The 20,306-nt window shown below is 40.3% G+C and overlaps 1 protein-coding gene across 1 annotated transcript; it reads right to left on the bottom strand.

The window, feature by feature from the left end:
* Positions 1–1,037: 1,037 nt before the first annotated feature.
* On the bottom strand, positions 1,038–18,732 carry LOC102697477 (occludin). Its single transcript, XM_015363777.2, has 9 exons — positions 18,435–18,732; positions 15,426–15,546; positions 14,051–14,726; positions 13,482–13,652; positions 9,777–9,904; positions 6,268–6,465; positions 4,250–4,421; positions 3,157–3,198; positions 1,038–2,230 (listed from the first exon to the last, which is right to left on the bottom strand). The coding sequence occupies exons 2-9, from the start codon at positions 15,476–15,478 to the stop codon at positions 2,132–2,134; spliced, it is 1,539 nt and encodes a 512-aa protein (XP_015219263.1). The 5' UTR covers positions 15,479–15,546; positions 18,435–18,732; the 3' UTR covers positions 1,038–2,131.
* Positions 18,733–20,306: the final 1,574 nt, after the last annotated feature.

The raw sequence follows: 20,306 nt of genomic DNA, 5'->3' as shown, positions 1-20,306 counted from the left end.
ACCCAGTACTGGATAAACAGGTTATAACATGGATAGAAGGATGATCAGACTGTGTTAAAATAATCTCATCCAGGTTTTCCATAGCTCTGGAAGTGATTAGATGAAGGCAAGACATAAATATAAACCAAAGGACTCAAACTGAAATGTTTTGAACTGTTGATTGCTTACACTTGTAAAACCTATCGACAGCAGACCATACACAATTGAAGTCACAATCAGCTGTGATAACTGCAGTTACCTGCTCTCTGAATAACTTTACAGTACACCAGAATAAGAGGAAGGCATGGAAAAATTGAACATTTTACTTCCAGAATGTGATGGTTGTAGATGGCTTCAAAATGCTCAGCTTTGGTGACCAAAACTGAACAATGCTCAAGAAAAAAGCCTTTTGAATGGACGTGTTGAATCATGATGGTGTACCAGTTATGATGTAAGTTCCCCTTGTGTTCTCTGGTTCATGTTTCACTGCTACAGTATATAATTTTACATGATGGCATAAAACAGAATATTCATGGTAACTAAGATTTTGTAAAGATGGCAAAATTGTATTTTTCTCTGCGGCAACCACAAGCATGCATTTCGATCAGGAATATGAACTCATGCTAGTTTCGATCACAATGAGGGTGTAGTGGATTTAGTAATCAGCAAACCAGACCAATAATCCCCAATTCATGTAGAATGCTACAGAGGCAGATACAGTAGATGGTCTACATTTATTGTGTTGGGGATGGATTTGTTCAATCTTCCCAAGTTAGAGGTGGTGAAATTTGCTTGTTTGCCACATACAAAGAAATGTGTATTTCACTACAATCTACAGATACAGTTGCTGTCTCAACCCTCAACCCCTCAAATATTAGCCATGTTCAAATCACAACTGTAGTATACGTTTGTATAATTATCAGTAAGACACTGATCTTTGATCGCAGTGGTATTTCACTCCATTCAGAAGTTTATTTACTGCTTTATAATCTTCCATTGAAAAACTAAACAAGGAATAAGACAATACAAACATTTACCATAAATTAATGACATTCAGGTTTTTGTCTTAAAGTACTTTATTGTCTATTTATCCAAAATAAAAATATTTCAACCTAGTTTACTTAATCTATGATCACTAATAAAACAAAAGTAAGTCTAATCAGGTCCAACAAAGTAATTAATCTCATTTCTTAAGCAGTATAAAATGCTGCTTTGTAATGGTGTTTTGCAGTGGTTTAATGAAAGGCCAAGAACCATATTAAGAAAGACACAACATCAAGCATTATTCACATCAACAGATAAAATACAGAATGTTAAAAAAGCTAAAGAAATATACACATTTCAGCAGATTGGTATATCCAACATATCAAAACTATATTTACAAAATATTCACTGGATTAAAAAGACTGTCACAGCATATATAGCATTTTCACTTAGAAAGCATGTTAAAATATCTATTTAGTAACACATTTTACTTGTACAGTCTAAGAATTTTTTTTCAGAGCAGAAAATGTTTTTCCTGAGTCGAAAACATCCACGTGTATCCAAAATATTAAACGGGGGGAAATGGTTTGCACATCCTTTTCTCAGCGTAAGGCGTGCTTTTAATGGCAGGAAATTAAAAAAAAAAAATTGAAGATTGAAGGCTTCCAAACATAACTGTAATAAAATATAAAACTGAACTGGAAGATGCCCATTCCGAGCCAATCAAAATACCCAATTCAAATATTTTAGCATGCCCATTAGAAGAGTTATTTAGTGTACAACTACGTATTTTATAGAAATAAAAAAAAGGATAAAGTTGTGGAAGCACTGTTAGTCTATGTGTCTGCTCAATCTTATGTCAAAAGGCTAAATCATGCAGTAAAAGGTTTCCCTTAGACATGAGAAAAAGTTAAATATCAAAACTATCTTGCCCAGTCTCATAGTTTAAAAATTAGAAGACTAATCTTTCAGATCACTTCCAGGAAACTTTCTTCTAGTCCTTAGGGTTTAAAAAAAAAAAAAAAGAAAAAGGAACACATCATCAATCAATACCAGAGGCCTCCCATTCATACAAGATAGCCTAGAAAACTGCCCCCCTCAATCTCCTCCTCCCGTTTCTTAGCACTGACGAGTGGGCAGGCTCCGGTTGGCACTGTGGCTTGCTCGCTCACGCTTGCCGATCATAGTCGCTGACCATCTTTTTGATGTGGGACAGTTTCCCTTTCAGATATTTACAGCGCTGCTTTTTCTTCTGGTAGTCGGAAGACTGCAAAATTGAAAAGAAAAATGCAATTAATCGCTTTCGGTCAACCAAAAAAAAAAAAGCAGAGAAATATTCTCCTTCAATTCACAACGATCAGGAATAGCTTCTTTTTATTCCATCAGTTTCCCGGCACCATCCCCACATCGGCCTGAAAGAGATCAAGTCAATATCCTATATCCCATGGATATACAGTATATACATACCAACAGGGACAACTTCCAAGAAAAAAAAAAATCAAAGCACCCCAAAGGAACCCATCCAAATGCGAGGAGAACATGTAGACTACTAGATACCCAGTCAAGAACCAAATCCAGAACCCAAGAGTTGTGGGGGACAGTTTTAAAAGCCATGCTGCCCTCCACAATGCCTTATGACACTCACAAACCTCAGTTTCTGCACAACTGTTTTGTTTAGCAGTCTTAAGCAGGAATGTTCACCATTAGTTCTTTATTTTCCTCTTGGGATAATTGTTTTTTCCAATTTATATAATTTAAACATGCCTTAGCTCATCATGTACCTGCCATTTTTGCAGACTCTTTTTATTTAAATATGGAAATGATATGGTATATATTGGTGCTCCAAAAGCTTAAAAACACACTATTCCCAAGCTTCCATTATATCTTACTCCCGAAGAATTGTCTTCACAGGCACCAACAGGAAAATTACATATTTTTAATCTTATCCTCTCAAACTGAAATAAGAAACCACTTAATCGTTGCATTTCATAAGTAAAATCCCAAACTTGAGCAGACAAAGACTTCCAAAAATATTCCAATCAAGCCAAACCGTTAGTTGAGTTTAGGCAACCGAGCTGAGCTGGAAAGAGAACCAGCAGGCGTGTGAGCCTCCAGGACCAGCACTGGGAACCTCTGCCTTACACGATTAGAAGAACTCACATGGAACCTGCATACACTTATACATGAACCCACCTTCTTTATATCCTTCAGTCTGTGGTATTCGTCAACGGCATCCTGTTAAAATAAGTGAAAGAATCAAAAATTAAAAGGGCGGTCAGTGAAAACCTAGGTGTAGCATCATTTTGTGACCACGCTGACGAGGGGGACACCAAGCCCCTTCACAAGAGCCGGAGTGGCCAGCCCTCATCCTGAAGAGCCACCAGTCCAGCAGGGTTTATGGGCCACCCTTCAATCAACTTCTCCACGCCTAGAACAATTGCGTTTTCCAGCTTTGCCGTGAGCGAGGCATTCGGTTAGGTAGTGTAGAGCTCACCTGAAATGGAAACACTGTGTAGCTGCCAAAAACAACACGTCATCTTTCCAGATAATTAACTCACTAAACTAAATGCATGGGCTTTAAGTTCATTTAAATCACTAAAATAAAAAGCAGTGACCACAAACTTACAGTAATCAGCTAAAATAACATGAAACCCTCCCCCGTGTCCTGTCTGCCTGTGATTATCACTCCCTTACTGTAACAAAGCCGGTCATTCTCCCCGCTGCTGACACAGAACCTGGAGCGTTTGTTACAATATACAAACAAGACCAGGTTGAGGTGCAGATGTGGGGTAGTGGGTACTTGGGCTGGCAGCAAGTACTCACTAGCTAGATTCGTCTTGTGCGCCTGTTCTGTTGTGCTGCTAATTTAAACTCACTTGGTTTCTTACAACACCCTGCTGGCCAGACCGAAGTGTTACTTTCACCTGATGGGATGATTGGAATAATTCCAAAACTAATATGCTGGAAAGGCATCCATTAACTCTCCCTCATCATTTTTAAACCCTCCCAGTAAAGTGTGAACTGCAGCTCTATGTAGTGACACACCAATTATTTTGACATCTAAAAAACACCTTGGACACCTTCAGATACCTTAAAGTGAAGACTAACACAGTGCTCTTAATGCCCTTTTCCTTCTGTACCAGTCAGCACATGCAGACCCTGCTGTGCAGTTACCCCACCACACCACCAGTTCAACACAAATGCCCTTACAAGTAAAAACCAGGGCATTTCTTTCAGGGTGAAACGATGGAGCAGCTCGCCAGAGGTTCAGCGAGACCGGACGTACCAGGTACTGTGGGCTGCCTTCTTCCAGCTCATCCAGCTCTCTGTCCAACTCCGACAGCTTCTTGTTGGTCTGGTCCATCTCGGCCTGCAGCTTCTTGTACTCCAGATGGTCCCTGTCGAACTCCCGCTTGTAATCCTGCCTGTCCTGTTCACTGGCGATGGGCGGGAACTCGCTGCAGCACAAGGATGGGATTCGGATCAAGCCCGGGGGATTTACTACTTCAGGAAACACCCTTCCTGAGGTCTAAGAAGTCGTATTCATTTCATTCTTTTTCTAAAGGAAATGATCTGTTTTGGCTCCTAGTACACCCGTATCTCTTTTTACCAACGCAATCCATTCCCAGAAACACTTCTGGACAGTTAAAATTCTTAAAAAGAAAAACCTATTTTCATTATTTCCTCTGAGGAAAAACTACCATCTGTACCAGATCCCAGAAATGCCACCTCTACTTTTATTTTTTTCCACCAAAAGATGACAAAAGAAAGTATAATGACTAACATTCATACTGTGGTTTGTGTTTTTAGAAATAAAAAAAAATTGCTTACCTAGTTAGACGCATCTAATCATCCCTACGTATTTGTGTTTTGTGCAATTAAACACACACTCACAATTTTCACAAAGGTCCACGATAAAGTTTAAACCACAAATTTGCTTACATGAAAAGTAAGAGGCACACAACAGTGAACAACATGAAATAAGACATGGTGAACTGTACCACAGATCTCTCCTGCCACTCCGTATTCTCTTGCTAGCTCTCACCCATAGTAGTTAGCGGAAGGTGATGAGTTGCACAATGCCTTCCTCTTCACACTCTACGATGGGTGGAGGTTTCAGAATTTAATTTCATAGCGCTTTTTTCGTAGTTTCAAAGCTGGCTTTCACTGTTCGAAATGCGGGTAACACTTCGCTTGCTTGGCAATATTGAATTTTCATTAAAAGAACATTCGTGAAAAGAGGTACGAGTGTATATCTCAGGTGAAATGGGGCCCAACTGGCACCATGGAGATGGGATTTTCAGGAGCTGAGGATCATGGGGGCAAAGAAAAAAAAAAATAACACAGCCTGAAATGAACTTTTACTAAACCTCACCAACAGAATGTGCCTGGGACACCGGTATTTTGTTACCGGTTATTCCTAAATAACTTGCTAGGTCTCTCTAGGCAGCAAGCAGAGTCAGAATAGGATGTGGGATGTTTTCTACAAGGTGTTGAAATACTTGCAGTGTAGCCCCTTTCCATCATTTCGCCAGAATGTGAGGCAGTGAAATAAGTGAGTGAGACCAGATGGCTTCTTCACTCGGATTTAAAGCCTCACAGTTGCTCTGGTCAGATGAGCCAATGGAAATATCTCCCACACTGCAGGGTAACCACAGCTTTCCTGCCCCAGAGAAACTTCATTGGAGCCCCCTTTCTGTCCATTCAGGACATCGACCACACACGCTGCACACACAAAGCCTCCAATATTGTGGACAATCCCTCCCACCCCTCCTGCAACCTCTTTGCCCTCCTACCAGCTGGTAAAAGGTATCGTGGTGTACAGGCCAGCGCCCCCAGACTCTGCAACAGCTTTTTCCCCACAGGCTGTCAGGCTCCTCAACACCCTGGTACCTACTGCACCTACTCCAAATCTGGAAACCTAGTTCTTTTTTACCTAATGTCAGTCATACTGTCTGATGTATTCTTTGCACAATTGTTTGCACAATCCTGTAAAGTAAATTGCACTATGCACATTGCACTTTATGTCCCCTGTAACCTGTCAGAAATGTCTGTTTACATTGTCTATAGCATTGTCTTGTCAGTGTCTTGTCTGTATTCGCACCGTAGACCTGGAGAACGATATCTCGCTCCTCTCTGTATACTTGTATATGGCTGGAATGACAAATAAACTTGAACTTGAGAGAGTTTATTCTCCTGAATTCCTAATACTTTGAACAGCTAGAGCATATTAAACTGATGTCCGCAGAAAGCTAGAAGCACTCTATTTGTCTTGTCTAACTGAAGGTGAAAAGGCTCGTTCACCTTTCCCACTCATCGTCCAGCTCATCGGCAGATTCTGCGCCTGTCGTGTAGTCGGTGTCGTAGTCCTGCCCCTCCGTGCGCCGCGGCCGGCCTGGGCGCCTCTTCCTGGGGGGCTTCTTGGTCGAATCCGTCATCTCCGAGCTGCTGCTGTGGGGCGGGTAAGGCTGGCTCTGCAGGGGCACAGTCAGCTCCGGCTCCCTGCGATTGGCAAGTGAGGAACACAGCAGAAAAGAACATTCTCACTGATGGCGCTCCTGCAAGAAGTCATACCACATGCTTTACTGCAGATGCAATAAATGAGGCTGAAAACAGGGTAGTAAATGTCCTTATATACATGCTTTTCACCTCAAACTATCCCAGAGTGCTTTACACCATGTAGCCTGATCCTGGTGGTGAGATCAGGCTACAAGGTGCTTACATAAAGTTTAGGTTTTTGCATGTAATCTGTTTGTCCATGAATTCAGCATAAGAGAAAATAGCATGGTTTAAGTTCTGAATTTTTGATACAGAGAATGTAATTAGTGAATTCAAAAGCTTTTTCTAGAAGGTAAATGTATGAGCCAGAAATTCCTGCTGCTTTCCCCAAGGAATTACCTGCACTTTGAGCATGTATGAGACACATAAGGTAATCTTTGCATTTTTATGAACCAGTCTCTATTAATCCATTTAACACCAGACAACATTCAGCTCAAAGAAACTGTTCAAAACAAATCAATTTCTTTCTTGTCTGTACAAGCAGGAATTCCATACATTCCAGGTCATGCTATTTTAAGATACAAGTCTGAATTTCAACACTGACTCATTTTTGCTGACTACCCCCGCCTTGTCAGGCTAAGTGGTACAGCTTACGGCCACGTTTGCATGACAAAAACTAAACATGAATATGCCTTAAATCGGTATTGGGAAACATTCTCGCAGGTATATGTATCCAGATACTGCAGAGGCTCTTCACAGAATTAACACCAAGCTGGAACAGGGTGGAGAAACATGATAATGTTTATGGCATATAGAAATTGTCCTTTCCTTTTCTATGCAGCCGTTTAAAGTTTTGTGCATTTTTCCCCTCTATTAAGAAGAAAAAAAGCTTTCCTTGCTGAAAATTTAATCTTTAACGACCAGGCACTTTTAAGAAAAACAAATATGCCTGGCCCTACCTACAAAACACAGCCGACAGAAACCACAAGGGCAGTCTCACCAAACAGTCAATTAGAGTAGACTATGAAACTGCAGTGTAAGAAAACAGGGGTGGAGTCCTCCTCCTCCACTGCAATAAGATACATCAGCACATCATATGCTTGTGGCAATGCGGTAAGGACTGCTCAGAAGGTGCAGGATCACATAATGATCACTTTTGCTGCTGTCAGTGACCTTGCCTTTAACAACTGAGAGTATAGCTCATCGCTTGCAAACACTCTCAGAATCTCTGGATCAGAGTTCTGTTAGCATCGGCGACATTGCTGCTGTGTGGTCTGATCTCGTCAAATGTCAGAAGCTGAGCATCACTGGGCCTGGGGAGCACTGGGACTGGAGATCTCCAAGGCAAATCAACAGAACTTGCTTCTGCGGGAGGTGCTGCAGACCAGTAGGTGGCGCTCGACTCTCTGAACTGGAATTTCCAAAACAAAAGCACCAATACGGTGTGCAGAGACACTGCGCTGTAAGGAGGTGCTGTTCTTCACATGAGACAGAAACCAAAGCCCAGACTGCTTAATTACACTGAGGATCCCAGGGTGCGACACATAAAAACAGGAGTTAACACTGGCGTCCTGGTCAAATTCAGCTTCGGGCTTGCTCATTTGGGCTACCTTAAGATCCTCCTTAACTCAACTGCTGCACCACTTTCTCAGATCTCACTGCTCTGCTGTGGCAGAGCTGCAGGAAGATGCTGTGCTTCTGTGGTGGGTGATGAGGGTCCCTGCATGTCAAGAGCTTTGGGATCCTTTAAGATGAAAGTCTCCAACCGAATAATCACAATTAACATCTCGCAAAGCAGGAACATATTTATGCTCAACCTGTTTTCACTCCTTACCTCTCCCTTCAGTTGCTCCCTCAAGCACTTCCCTATACTAGCAAACAGCAGCATAAACCACTGGACTGCTTCCAAACAATGAGCTCCTGAGAGTTTCCTCCAAAAACTTCACTTTCCAGGTACTTAGAAGTGGTATTTTTGTTACATTATGATGTTTTATACTTCAACCTCACAATTAAATGTTGTCCTAAGTCATAATATATAAAAGTAGCACCATTCTACTTAACCCCCTGAATCCTTATTCTTATAACAGCTCTGAGGTGCTACATATATAAAAAAGACTATCGAGATCTCAAACAGCATGGCATTTTATGTGACAATGTCAATAAAGTATTAATGAAACACTCCAAATGTGTATTGCATGGGGACATTGCTGAACATATTGACACCATTCAGGCATTTACCTGCTCCTGGGAGCATAAAAACAGAACGAACACAGCAAGACCACAAAAACATCCAACCACAAGGCTGCCAGCAAGTGTCCACTTGTACTGGTGGTGACACTGGGATTTCTGTGACTCCACAAACCAGCAAGAGCTGTGTAAGTGGTCTTACGTCACTTTACAACAATCATCTAATGCCAAGCAGTGAGAAAGTGCAACCTATTAAAATACTATGAACAATCTGTTTTCTTCTCTGCACTTTTTCTAAAATAGAGAAGTTTTCTTTGAAGTGAAATTTCGGAGGTGTAATTAGGAATATCTAGTTTTGTTTTTACCTTGTAAAAAGAACAACGCCAAGATGGTTTCTAAAAAAAATCAAGGAGCTCCACAAACTAATATTTCCCAGCTGAGCTCGAGTTTTTCTGGTAGAGGGTTGATATTGCACAGCCCAGCTCAGACCTGGCTATTCATACAGGAAGAACGACATAGCTTTGGTAATCATGCCCATTTCAAGCAAAGTGATTAATTACAGCCCACACTACCAGGCACAGCAATCGTATTTTTAAAGTGTGAACACAAAACTATATTTCCTTTGGGGAGCACTTGTGACATTCTGATGTCCTTTCACTAACAACAGAATCTTGGGATCTAAAAAAAAAAAAGATTAAAAAAAAACATGAAAAACCCCTAATAACAATGTTGAGGTTTCGATCAGATGTTAAGCTACAGTGGTTCAATGCGTGACAAGCATTGAAATTGTTTCAGATCCCTTTAACTGAAAACCTCAGTGGCATGCCTGAAACAAATATCACTGAACCCCGTGTGTTGAAATAATGTAAAACTAGCGACGTGGTATTGAAGTCAACTGGCAACCAAGATGCACACTTCAGGACTGAAGTTTGTTGGAGAACGCAAAAGACAGGCATCCAGCAATCTTGCTGAATTAATCCAGCAAGTTTATTATTGCGAAACAAAATATCAAAATGGCCACAACAGGCAGCAGTTACCAATATATTTTTAGCGTCTACTGTTAAAACATTGAAAGCCAATATCAGGCTAAGACCACCTTCACCAGCAAGGTCCAACAACGTACTTACATGGGGTAGTTGCCTTTGTTAGGCTTACTGTCATCATAGCTGCCATTGTCCAGCACACTGGTGGAGCCACGGAGCTTATCTGGGTAGTCCGCTACAACTCCATCTGGGTAGTCCGACACATTTTTGACCTGCACAGACAAGAGAAGGCAAGTCAATCTCCCGGACAGAAGTACCTGCCATCTTGAGATGGTGAGGCTGGAGAAGTATAGGGAGTGAAATGCTTTTTAGATACAGGAAGTGAACGGTCCAGAGTATTATCCTATAACAAAACACAGCTTGTGTGTTTTCGGTCCCCTCCCTATCCAATAACATATCTGTGATATTGTCAGTCTTGATTTCAATGAGACAACAAGTATTCTAAACCCTCAAGGGTCCTGGCCGGTGGTTCCTGTGGATTTCTTCAGAATAAACAGTGAAAGACAAAAGCACAAATTGAAACTACAGGGAAATGCTTTAAAACTCAGAAGAGGGAGCACTTCTTTACACAAAGGGCTGTGGGAGTGTGGAACAAGCTGTTCAACCATGTGGTTCAAACTGATACCCTGTCTTCATTCGAGAAACTGCTGGATGAGATCTAACTACCAACCAAGCTTCATAAGCCAGACAGACCCCTCTCATTTGTAACCATCCTGATATTCACTGTAACCTTAAAACTTAACAGAAACGATGCACTGTGTCTAAAGTGTTCCCCTGTTAGGTCTGCAGTTGTATTTGGTTGAAAATGTGATCATAGTTGCTACTGTAGAACAAAATCAAGCCCTAATTAAAATGCCGTGCATGTCGCCAGGGGGTTGACAAGGCATTTTATTGAAAATCACCATATTTGTATAAAAGCTCTTCCAACCAAATTCAGAATATTAGAATATTCACCAACGAGAGACCATTCAGCCCTTAACTCTCATTTCATTCTATTTGTCTTGTTTCACTGCAAGTGCTCTGGGAAGTGATAACCAGAGCCAATGGCAAAAACCCATCTTCACAAGAGATAATGCAGGTTCCAATACACAATGCAGTTAGAACACAGAAGAAGATCTGAATTCCGGAACCTTAAATCATTAAACTTAACGGGTATTGAGGCCTTGGTACAAATCATTATCTTCAACATCTTTATGCACTTTTGTGCTAGCAGTGCTTTACAATTCATAACTCTATGGATTGATTTATATAAAGTGCAAAATGAATTTGCATTTAATTTTCTGACACTTTTTCATTTACCGTTGGTTAGAGGAAGAAGTATCAAGTGTTGACAAGCACGTCTGCAAAAGGCTGCTTCCGGGCTGTCACACGTGCAAGGTGAAGACAAAAACCCCATGTATACGAAACCCCAACTACAACACGCAGCATGAGGTTAGTGCTAATCTAACACTCTGGTTAGTTCCATTTCAATCGTCTCATGGGATGAGTTCAAATCACATTTCAATGTTTCATAGCTTCTCGATTGCCAGGTATTTCATTATGGGGTTACCCCATTAATGTTCAAAATATGGAACGCTGTCTGCCAGAGACAGTGGGGAAAATGTACAAAAACATCCAACAGCTTTAAAGCTGTCTTGCCATGACATCCAGGTATACCACCTTGAACAGCTGGCCCTGGGTTTTTAGCAAGCACTACGAAAAGCCAGTGCTTCCTGGGGTCAGGTTTCCCTCTGCACGTCTGCTGTCAGCACACAAACCTTCAATCCAGTTAGTAAACCAGTCCGTCTACTTTTGCGGTTCCATCCTGAGAACAGAAACTAGATAGAATCACAGCCTAAAGGCTGTTAAGCCACTGCCACTTGACACAAAAACAACAGAACGGAGACACCCTCCCCCCCAGACTTGCTCAAAGCCTACTGAAGCTCTGGAAGCACTGTAGACGTCTCCACACAAGCAGAGGGTAGAGGGGATATCGAATGATCTTGCACATATAAATGTCTGTAAAACCCACTAGGAAAAGAAACCTGAAAGAGCAGACAAACTCTCTCCAGATCCCAGTGCCAGCATGCTGTATTAATATTCAAAAGGAAAGGTATCTGGAGGTCGTGGAAAAATAAAAGAGAAGACGTGACCACAGAAAGGCAACTGCATTTGTGAAACTCTCTGGATTCATTAAGCCCAATTTTACAGGACTCCCGAATCTAAAGACCCATTTACCAAAACACTGTGATTAATAAACGCAAATTAGCACTGCAAATACATAGGAAAGTACAGAAAATGGTGGGTGGAGCTTATTTTCCGAACCGTGTTCCAAGATAAAAAAGGCAGTACACACCAGGATGACTTTATTCAACTGTCTTATTAATGCAGGAAAAAACCTAATAGATCATCTGTAGTTTCAAGGTTATGATCACGGTAGTGGGTTAAAAAAATCTGCAATCAGGAAAACATTATTTTCTCTTAATGCTTAAATATATACAAATCCTAACATCACAGCTGTATAACCATTAAACAAAATGTGAACGTACAAAAACTTGAATATTGCACACACATCAGAAAAGGTTTTAAATGTTGAGAACGATGCCATTGAATTGTAGAGAGTATGGGTGGCTATAAATATCTACCTGAGACTGGAACTTTTATTATTAACTTCTAAATCAAACTCTGAACTCTTGTTTTTTCAAGGATCAATTGATTAGGATGGCAGCGATCTTCCGCCACAGAACAGACTGGAATAGGTGAAACATTGCAAAGATGTCACCTCCAGGCTTTCAGGAAACACAGCTGAAACTACCTCTACAAGACACACCCAGAAACCTGCATAAAACGTACTCCTGACATAAGCGGAAACTATCCACTATACACAGCTTCCTCCCCAGACACCGTTCAGAACCCTTAATTTCTGGACACCATTTCAACACCAGTGGTTAAGCATATGAAACCAAAAAATATTTAAAAAGCTAAGAGCTTTAATGAGATTCAGCTAAAAAATCCAAATTAAGGGGAGCTAAATCAAACCCTGATAGCTTGGTAATCAATTACTCTGCAAATGAAATGTAAGAATATAAATTAAATCCACTTGCAGTCCCCCCCTCCCTCCCAATACCTTGAGACCATTAACAAATCAAAACTAATTTTAACCAATAGCTTCAAATTCTCTGTAACGGTATTTGAATAGATTTTATGTTCAAAACTTTATATCCTAAAATGTCATCTAACACATTTAAAGCTGTTTTTTGTATGAGTACTGAATTTGCCTAAATAAAGCAGAATGTATTGTGAACTCCAAACATAGAAAACTAGATCTTAAGATCTTTGAGGCACAATTTCATTTCTTGGCACTGCTCTGCACAGCACGTCTGAAGTTTGATTATTAGGAACAATAGAAACAAAGAATACAATTAATGTATTTTTACAAAATTAAAAAAAAGTTAATAAAAGCAGCTTTGTTATATATCACTACCTTATACGCTCCAACCTGACGCATGAAAATACGAGGGACAATAGTTATTCAGGGGGTTTAAAAGAAGACGGGGAAACACTCCTGTAGACTTGTGTAAAATAACACATGAACCTTTCATACTAATAACTACGTTAAGAGGAATTTGGCTGAAAGTAAAAATATGAAACCACAGCTGATGCAAGTGAAACCCAGACAATGATTAAGAGACATAAGATTCCGTGGTTTTTGTCAGCTAGAAGCTACATCTTTAAAAAAAAAATACAGTAATCCGTGGTCTTCAAACAGTAAGAAAAAATTCACTTGCTTTTTGTATTGGTGGAACTTACCCATTCTTCCACATGGGCAGGGCCCTCCTCAACCTCATCGACGACTTTAAATTTGTTCCACAAGATGCTCTCTTTTCCATAGCGATTGATTTTATTTCTCGTTATAACAGCGAAGGCGAGGATAACGACCAACGCAACAGCTACAAGGAAGCCAAACACAATGGCAATAGCCTGAAAAGATATAAAAAGAAGGGTTTGAGACTCCTGAGCTCAACCTAAAATGTCTAACTTTGATGACATGAAGTGTTTCAATACTAACAATTCACAAACCCATTTTACACCTTCAGCATAAAAAAATAGATCATACTAAAACTGTACAGAAAAAAAAGAGTAATATATGCTCCACATTTTGATAGCCGCAAAAGATAATAGCTTAACTAACTTCTGCTTTAACACTTCACAGTGAATGGGGATGACAACTGAGAAAGCAACAGAAACTTGGCCTGAAAAGGAATTCAATTCTGTTCTAAAAACGACCTTTGTTGCAAGTTTAGACACTTCAGCTTCACACAAAAAGACAACTGTCTGGCTGAAGCCCACACACAGAGTGAAACGAGAGTGTCACTAACCTCCTGCGGCTCGACGACGCAGTAATGGTAAAGGTACTGGTTAATGAAGACCCCAGAGGGAACTGGGTTCTGGTACTGGGAGCAGAGCGCTATGACCTGGTTGTAGTAAATGGAACCAGAGGTCTGCGCGGCAGGGTTCACCCCCACCAGGTAGACGATGGTGGCGATGAACATCAAGACGCACAAGATGGCGGCGACGATGATCACGGCCAGGTAAAACTTCCTGGACCTGGAGACGCTCTGCCTGGAGACGACCAAGATGAAGATCACCAGCATCGTCACGAAGCATATGGCCGCCATCGTAATGATGAATCCCTTGCACGTCCTGGGGTCGATGTAGTTTCCTCCGAGGTTCCCGTAACCGTAAGACGCACCAGAGCCGTAGCCGCCGTAACCACCGAATCCGCTGTACCCGGTCCCGGACCCATACGAGCCTCCAATCCCGCTGAAGCCCGAGAGGCCCATGTCCGTGTCCCAAGCCAGCGTGGAGGCCACGCAAGCGAAGATGCCGACGCAGAGGATGATGATGATGATGGCCATGATCTTGATGATGCCCGGGGGGGAGTTCCACTTGTAGAAGTGCAGGAACTCGTCGTCCGGGTAGTAGGAGTACGCGGGCTGGGACATCACGCGGCTGCCGTAGACATCCATTGGCTGCGAATACATGCTGTGAGGGCTGGAACGGGAGAAAAAAAAACAACAGCGTGTGGAGCAGCGATCACCTACGTTTCCGAAACAAACTACAGGCCCGTGAACACCTGCCGAGGTCAAAATGGACAAAGTCACAGACGTCCCTTGTGCTACTTGGGTAAAATGTAAAAAGATCCCGAATAAAGACACACAAAAGTCTATCTCTAGAAACAAAAAAAACGATACATTGTAATTCCAGGTAATTAAGGTCAAAATCATTGATTGCTGGTACATTAAGAATAATAGCAAATATGATTCCTTCCATTCACACATTTCCACTTTCCAAGAGTTTCCCCTTATTGAGGGGCCAGCAATTTACTCAAGACACTGGGATTAACAACCCCATTTTTCTGAAAAGCACCAGGGGATCTTTTATTGGAGTGAAGAATGAAGAACCGTACTGTACTTAAGATAAGATCACTTCATTGGCCATATACAATTTCTTGCATTAGGAATTTGTCTTTTCATATACCCCAGCTTTCTCTCCACGAGACACAGACACACAGAAAGGGATACATACAACACCAAAGTTTTCCTATGGCACTGTTTTAGAGAGGTGTGATTGGAAGACATGAATATTCATGTTCCAACAATGCAAACTGATCAGAAATGACTGTCAGGCTTTAAATATGACTTCTGCGAGTGATGGGGTGGGGCTGCTTGAGGAACTGGAAAACACACGTACTAGCCACTGCCAGGGTGGTAGGGAGGGGGGCTCCCGTTCGGTTTTGAAGACATGGTCGGGTCCAGGCCAGATCCTCCTGTAGCTGCTGTCTGGTTTCGTCAGGGGTGCAGTCCTGTAACTTCTGCAAAGCCAGAACAAAGATAGCTAAGGGATACAGAGAGACCATCTACAGATGCTGAAGTCATTTACAAGAGTGACAAGGACCACTGTGGCAGATGTTTCAGTGTACCAGAGTGCGCCAGCAACGTTGCAACGTTCACCAGTACAACGTAGACTGTCCATCACAACTTTGTGCTTTAGAACAAATTCAAAAACTCATTTGAAGGGCAGAGCTACCCTGCAAATTCCCCCCAAATTCTCAAGTTTGAAAAATAAAGCTGCCGTGTCAGTAAATTCTCAGCAAGGACAGCCCAACAGGTGAATTTCCAAACCCTAATGGCTGAAAAAAAACAAACAATAATTGATTGATTGATATTTTAGAACGCAAAAGACAATTGCATACTTTGCAAATTCTGATGATCAGGCTTTTGCCAGCACATAAAAATAAAGTAACACTTTATTTTAAGAGTCTCCTATAAACCATGTCTTAATCCTTTATGAGTAACACACTAGCACTTCAATGGATAACGTCTATATAAACGTTAGCTAGGTACTTTTGTGAGTTACCCGTGAGGTGACTGTCATCAGTAATAGGAATTGTCTGCCATTGTATTGTGCTTTTCATCCTTATTATTTGTGAAGTCAAAAGTGACTTAAAGACAGTACAGTAGGGACACTTTATCCATTACTGAATTACAGGACCCATCTGGGTGGATGACACACTGTCGAACCCAGTACAAAGCACAGGAGTAAGATATTATTTCACCTACTGAATTAATACATTTATGTAAGAGATTGTGCAATCCCAAGGTGAAATTCAGCACACATATATGTGCCAAGTTTCCCTGATATATAAAAAGGTATGTATTAGTCATTTACTAGCACTCAAGTTTTATTTCAGCAGAAAAGTAGTAATCTATAGCTGCAAAGGAATAGGTTTATTCCATGAATAATAAATATGAATAAAACACAGCTGCAAGTAATAGGTTTATTCCATGCTGAAAAGAGAAGAAAGAAAACACAATGTTTCAGCTGTGGAGCCTTCTTTAGGTGTAATACATAGCTTACAGCTGACCTCTAAAAACACATTCCAAAATATTTTAACATTTCTGCATTAATATAGTCTTTGAATTTTCAAACCACAGTATATTGCATTTTTCCACTGACTAAACAATGTTCTCCTACTTTTCCATGAACACAAAACTATTACCACTGTCCATATAACCAAAATCCTTAATGTGGACATTTTAACATTCCACAGTGTTTATGTTTTAAAATAATTCTACAGAAGTAGGAATTTGATATTTCATATAATGAAAGAAAAATTAAATATACAATTTTTAACACATCTGTGAGGAACAGACACACAGTAACGTATTAAGGTTTGTACCAGAAATTATGCGTCAGACATTTACTCTTCTTAGTGTTTGAATTGGTGTACAGAAACTAAACATTTATTATTTAACAATCTGAAACGGGAAAATATATATATATTTTTTAATAAAAGCTAACGCATGATCATCATATCTAAACACTGTGTTTTTTGTGAATACCGAGCGCGAAGGATGAAAAGGTGTGGTTGTATCTGGGTTATGTTGCAAAACCCGAAAACTAAAAGTAAAATCTTCATAAAGCTAATCAGGATCTGAGAACGCTCTCTAGGCGATAAAAATATGAATTACTGCTCAACATAAAACAGCCCTCCATAAGATAACACAAATAAACGTTTGTAACGCAATTCACTAAATGAAAGGGAGTTAAAAGGGTATGCGGATCTCCAATTACTAAAAATGTACACTTTGAACTGGGAGAGATCTAAGAAACGCAATTAATATCAAATAAGCTTTAAGTTGTCCAACTGGAAATTTGGTAGTTTCGAACATGTGGTTTTTCTACCGTCAGTTTTAATTTCGATTAGTCATATTCGATCCGTTGTTTTGACACTACAAGCTTATTAGAATATTCTTCTTTAGGAATGAGATCTCGCAAATAATATTGAGAACTGGCAAATTTCTCTGGCGTAATTATAGGCAACTCGTGTCAACAAATAGCTTAAATAAAGTTTTCGACATTTTTCAATCACTGAACAAAAACCGAATAAATCAGGTAACAAACCTCAGAAACAGGTTATTTCATATCTGCTCCAGTTTATAATGCGAAGCCGTTTTATTCTTTAATATGTAGTTCAAAAGCTCAATTAAAAATGAGGAGAGGCAACGTGAATAACCCCGTATGGACATTAAGTTTGTGAAACCTACCCATTTTTAAAATACTGTATATGTTCGGTTCGCCATACAAAACACCATTCAGATTAACCAGGTTTGAACAGAACAAGAGTAGGCAGTTTTATTAAGATTAATACGATGACGTTAGTTTATTAAAACCCGCCCAGTCTCTATCATACCTGAAGACAAAACACCTGTGCAAAGAAACTAAAACAGAAATTCGTCCATTGCGCAACGTTTTCAGGTGTACGTTTGAAATAAACCTGAAACAAATCGTTTCTGAAACGAGGAAAATCATGTTTACATTCTCTCAGAACACAACCAGCATTTTCAGTGGTGCCTCCGACAGGAAAACGACCATTTTACCGAGTTAAATTATAATCGTCTACGGCAAGGCAACTTTACAATTAAAAAAATAATAATTCGCTGCAGTATTTTGACCTGTTTTTTAAAAACGGAACATTTTTTCTTCTCTTATCTCAATTGAAAAATCAACCTTACTAGGTAAAGAACATGAAGAAAATATTACAACAACGTGGAGAAAACGCCACCGGCAATAGAAACAACAAAAACAAAACACCCGCAGATGTACTTCTCTGATGTTAACCTACTAAACAAGACAAAATATAAGTATAAAATACGTGTTGTACGTATACTCGTAACAATATATAAGCAATAAACTTACCAAACCTCTTCAGTATTTCCACACCTGCCTTGTGTCTGCTAAAACCCGTATGCCAATACTGGCGCAGGACACACCTTGCTCTCAGAGACTCACAGGACTGGTGCTGCTCCTGTCTGCAACGTCATTGGTGATCCCGAAACGGTTCTCTGTTCAGCATCAAATAAACCTTTACTTGTTCCTCATTGGTGATGTCAGGCTTGATTTCCACCCCGCCGTAGACCAAACCTGGATTCATAACAAAGCACACCAACCGGTTCCCCTGGTAGATACTGGCAGGTTAACTTTCTGTGCGCGTAGGTGGAGTGTTTTTGTCGGAGATATTTTTTAGACTACCTGTAATTGCAGGATTCAGTACCTCTAATTAACACTCCTCAATTACACAGCTGAATAACTGTGCTGGTTAAGAATAGAGAAAACGATAAAAGCAACGAAACCGTAATCTGTACTGGTACCGGGAGCCCTAGGCATTTTAACTCTATAATGTGAAATCGATAGAAACAATCGTGTCAGATTTTCAAGATGGCAGCCGTCCACTTGTCACATTCCTGTTAACATATTTTCATACATGAGAAACATGCTCGTCACTACGTAGGTTTTAATACATTTGATCTGAATGTTTATTCGAAACACTCCCTTCGATGCGCAGTCGTTTGGTTGCTGTAGTGGTGAAGTAAACTTTCATGAACGTCTTTCTTCCCGTTGCCACATCACGAGACAGAAACTACTCTCTTGCTGACAACTGCAGAAAAAGTTTTAACCAGCAAAACTGGGAACCTCTGATTGTGATCTTACAGCAACCTGAGCTGGACTACTCAAATTGAGAGTTTGTATTTTTGCGAAGATTAAGAGTGAAGTTGGAAGGGAATGCTCGTCTTTTACCGTGCTATAATCGAGAGCGTGGATTGCTCATGTATTGGTCCAATTAAGATAAAAAAAAAGTCACCCGTCTTGTCCAAACAGCAAAGATTATGAGAGTAAAGCAGCATCTCTTGCAGACGATATTTGAACAATCCAAGATTTTACAGGTGGAAAAATTATATCAAATCATTTTCCTGTTCTTAATTCTCGTAACTTCTTCTTTCCGGAAAACGTTTTAGGGTTCCAAAAATGTAGATAAAATAGATATAATAATAATAATTGTTTTCACTTACATAGCGCTTTACAGGTAATGGGGACTCCCCTCTACCACCACCAATGTGCAGCATCCACCAGCATCTACAAATATGTATTTGGATTGTAATTGTATCTAAGAAAGCAGTTAACATAAATACATGGAATTACAATTCAGAATAATTTATTAAATGAAATCCAACTGATCTGATCCAATTCCAAAACAGAGGTGTTTATACTGAACTCTTATGTGGTAGGCCCCCCTTTTGTGAACAGGACCAGAGGGTCTTTAAGGACCAAAAGTCAGGATCTTGTCTTAATGTCTCAAATGAACAACGATTGTACATCTGCTGGTCCACCAACACGACTTACCAATGATCCAGCTTGACAGTGTGGAAAGTTGCCCTGGGGTATTTGTGTGGTATTATTCTATACAGTATCAACTCCTCCCTCGCTCTGCATCCGAACAATATGCCGCTGAAGCAACATAGACTAGCTGAGCTTCACAGCAAAGAATGCATTTGATAACTGCAAAACAGGACATGACTACCGTGACAGTTAAATGGGACAACAAATCAGCATGTATTTGCATCTGGAGAACTTAAAGGCAGTAGAAATGTACAGTAACACCATTGTTCCAGTCTGTGTGGTTTGCAATCCATCGTAATAAGATAGTCAAATAATTTCATGAAGGGTTTTGATAATAAATTTACTGACAAGTTGTTTACGCAATTTTGTAAGAAAAAAATAGTGGCATTATTA

This window comes from Lepisosteus oculatus, chromosome 3 (genome assembly GCF_040954835.1).
Source record: "Lepisosteus oculatus isolate fLepOcu1 chromosome 3, fLepOcu1.hap2, whole genome shotgun sequence".
Lineage (NCBI taxonomy): Eukaryota > Metazoa > Chordata > Actinopteri > Semionotiformes > Lepisosteidae > Lepisosteus > Lepisosteus oculatus.
The sequence above is the reverse complement of the archived record's forward strand: the minus strand, read 5'-3'. Positions and strand labels throughout refer to the sequence as shown.

Coding starts and splice junctions, on each gene's coding strand:
- LOC102697477 (XM_015363777.2), bottom strand. CDS start 15,478: ATGTCTTCAAAACCGAACGGGAGCCCCCCTCCCTACCACCCTGGCAGT. Junction 9,905..13,481: donor CTGCCCATGTGGAAGAATGG/GTAAGTTCCACC, acceptor TTGTCTGTGCAG/GTCAAAAATGTGTCGGACTA. Junction 3,199..4,249: donor AAGGCAGCCCACAGTACCTG/GTACGTCCGGTC, acceptor TTATTTTAACAG/GATGCCGTTGACGAATACCA.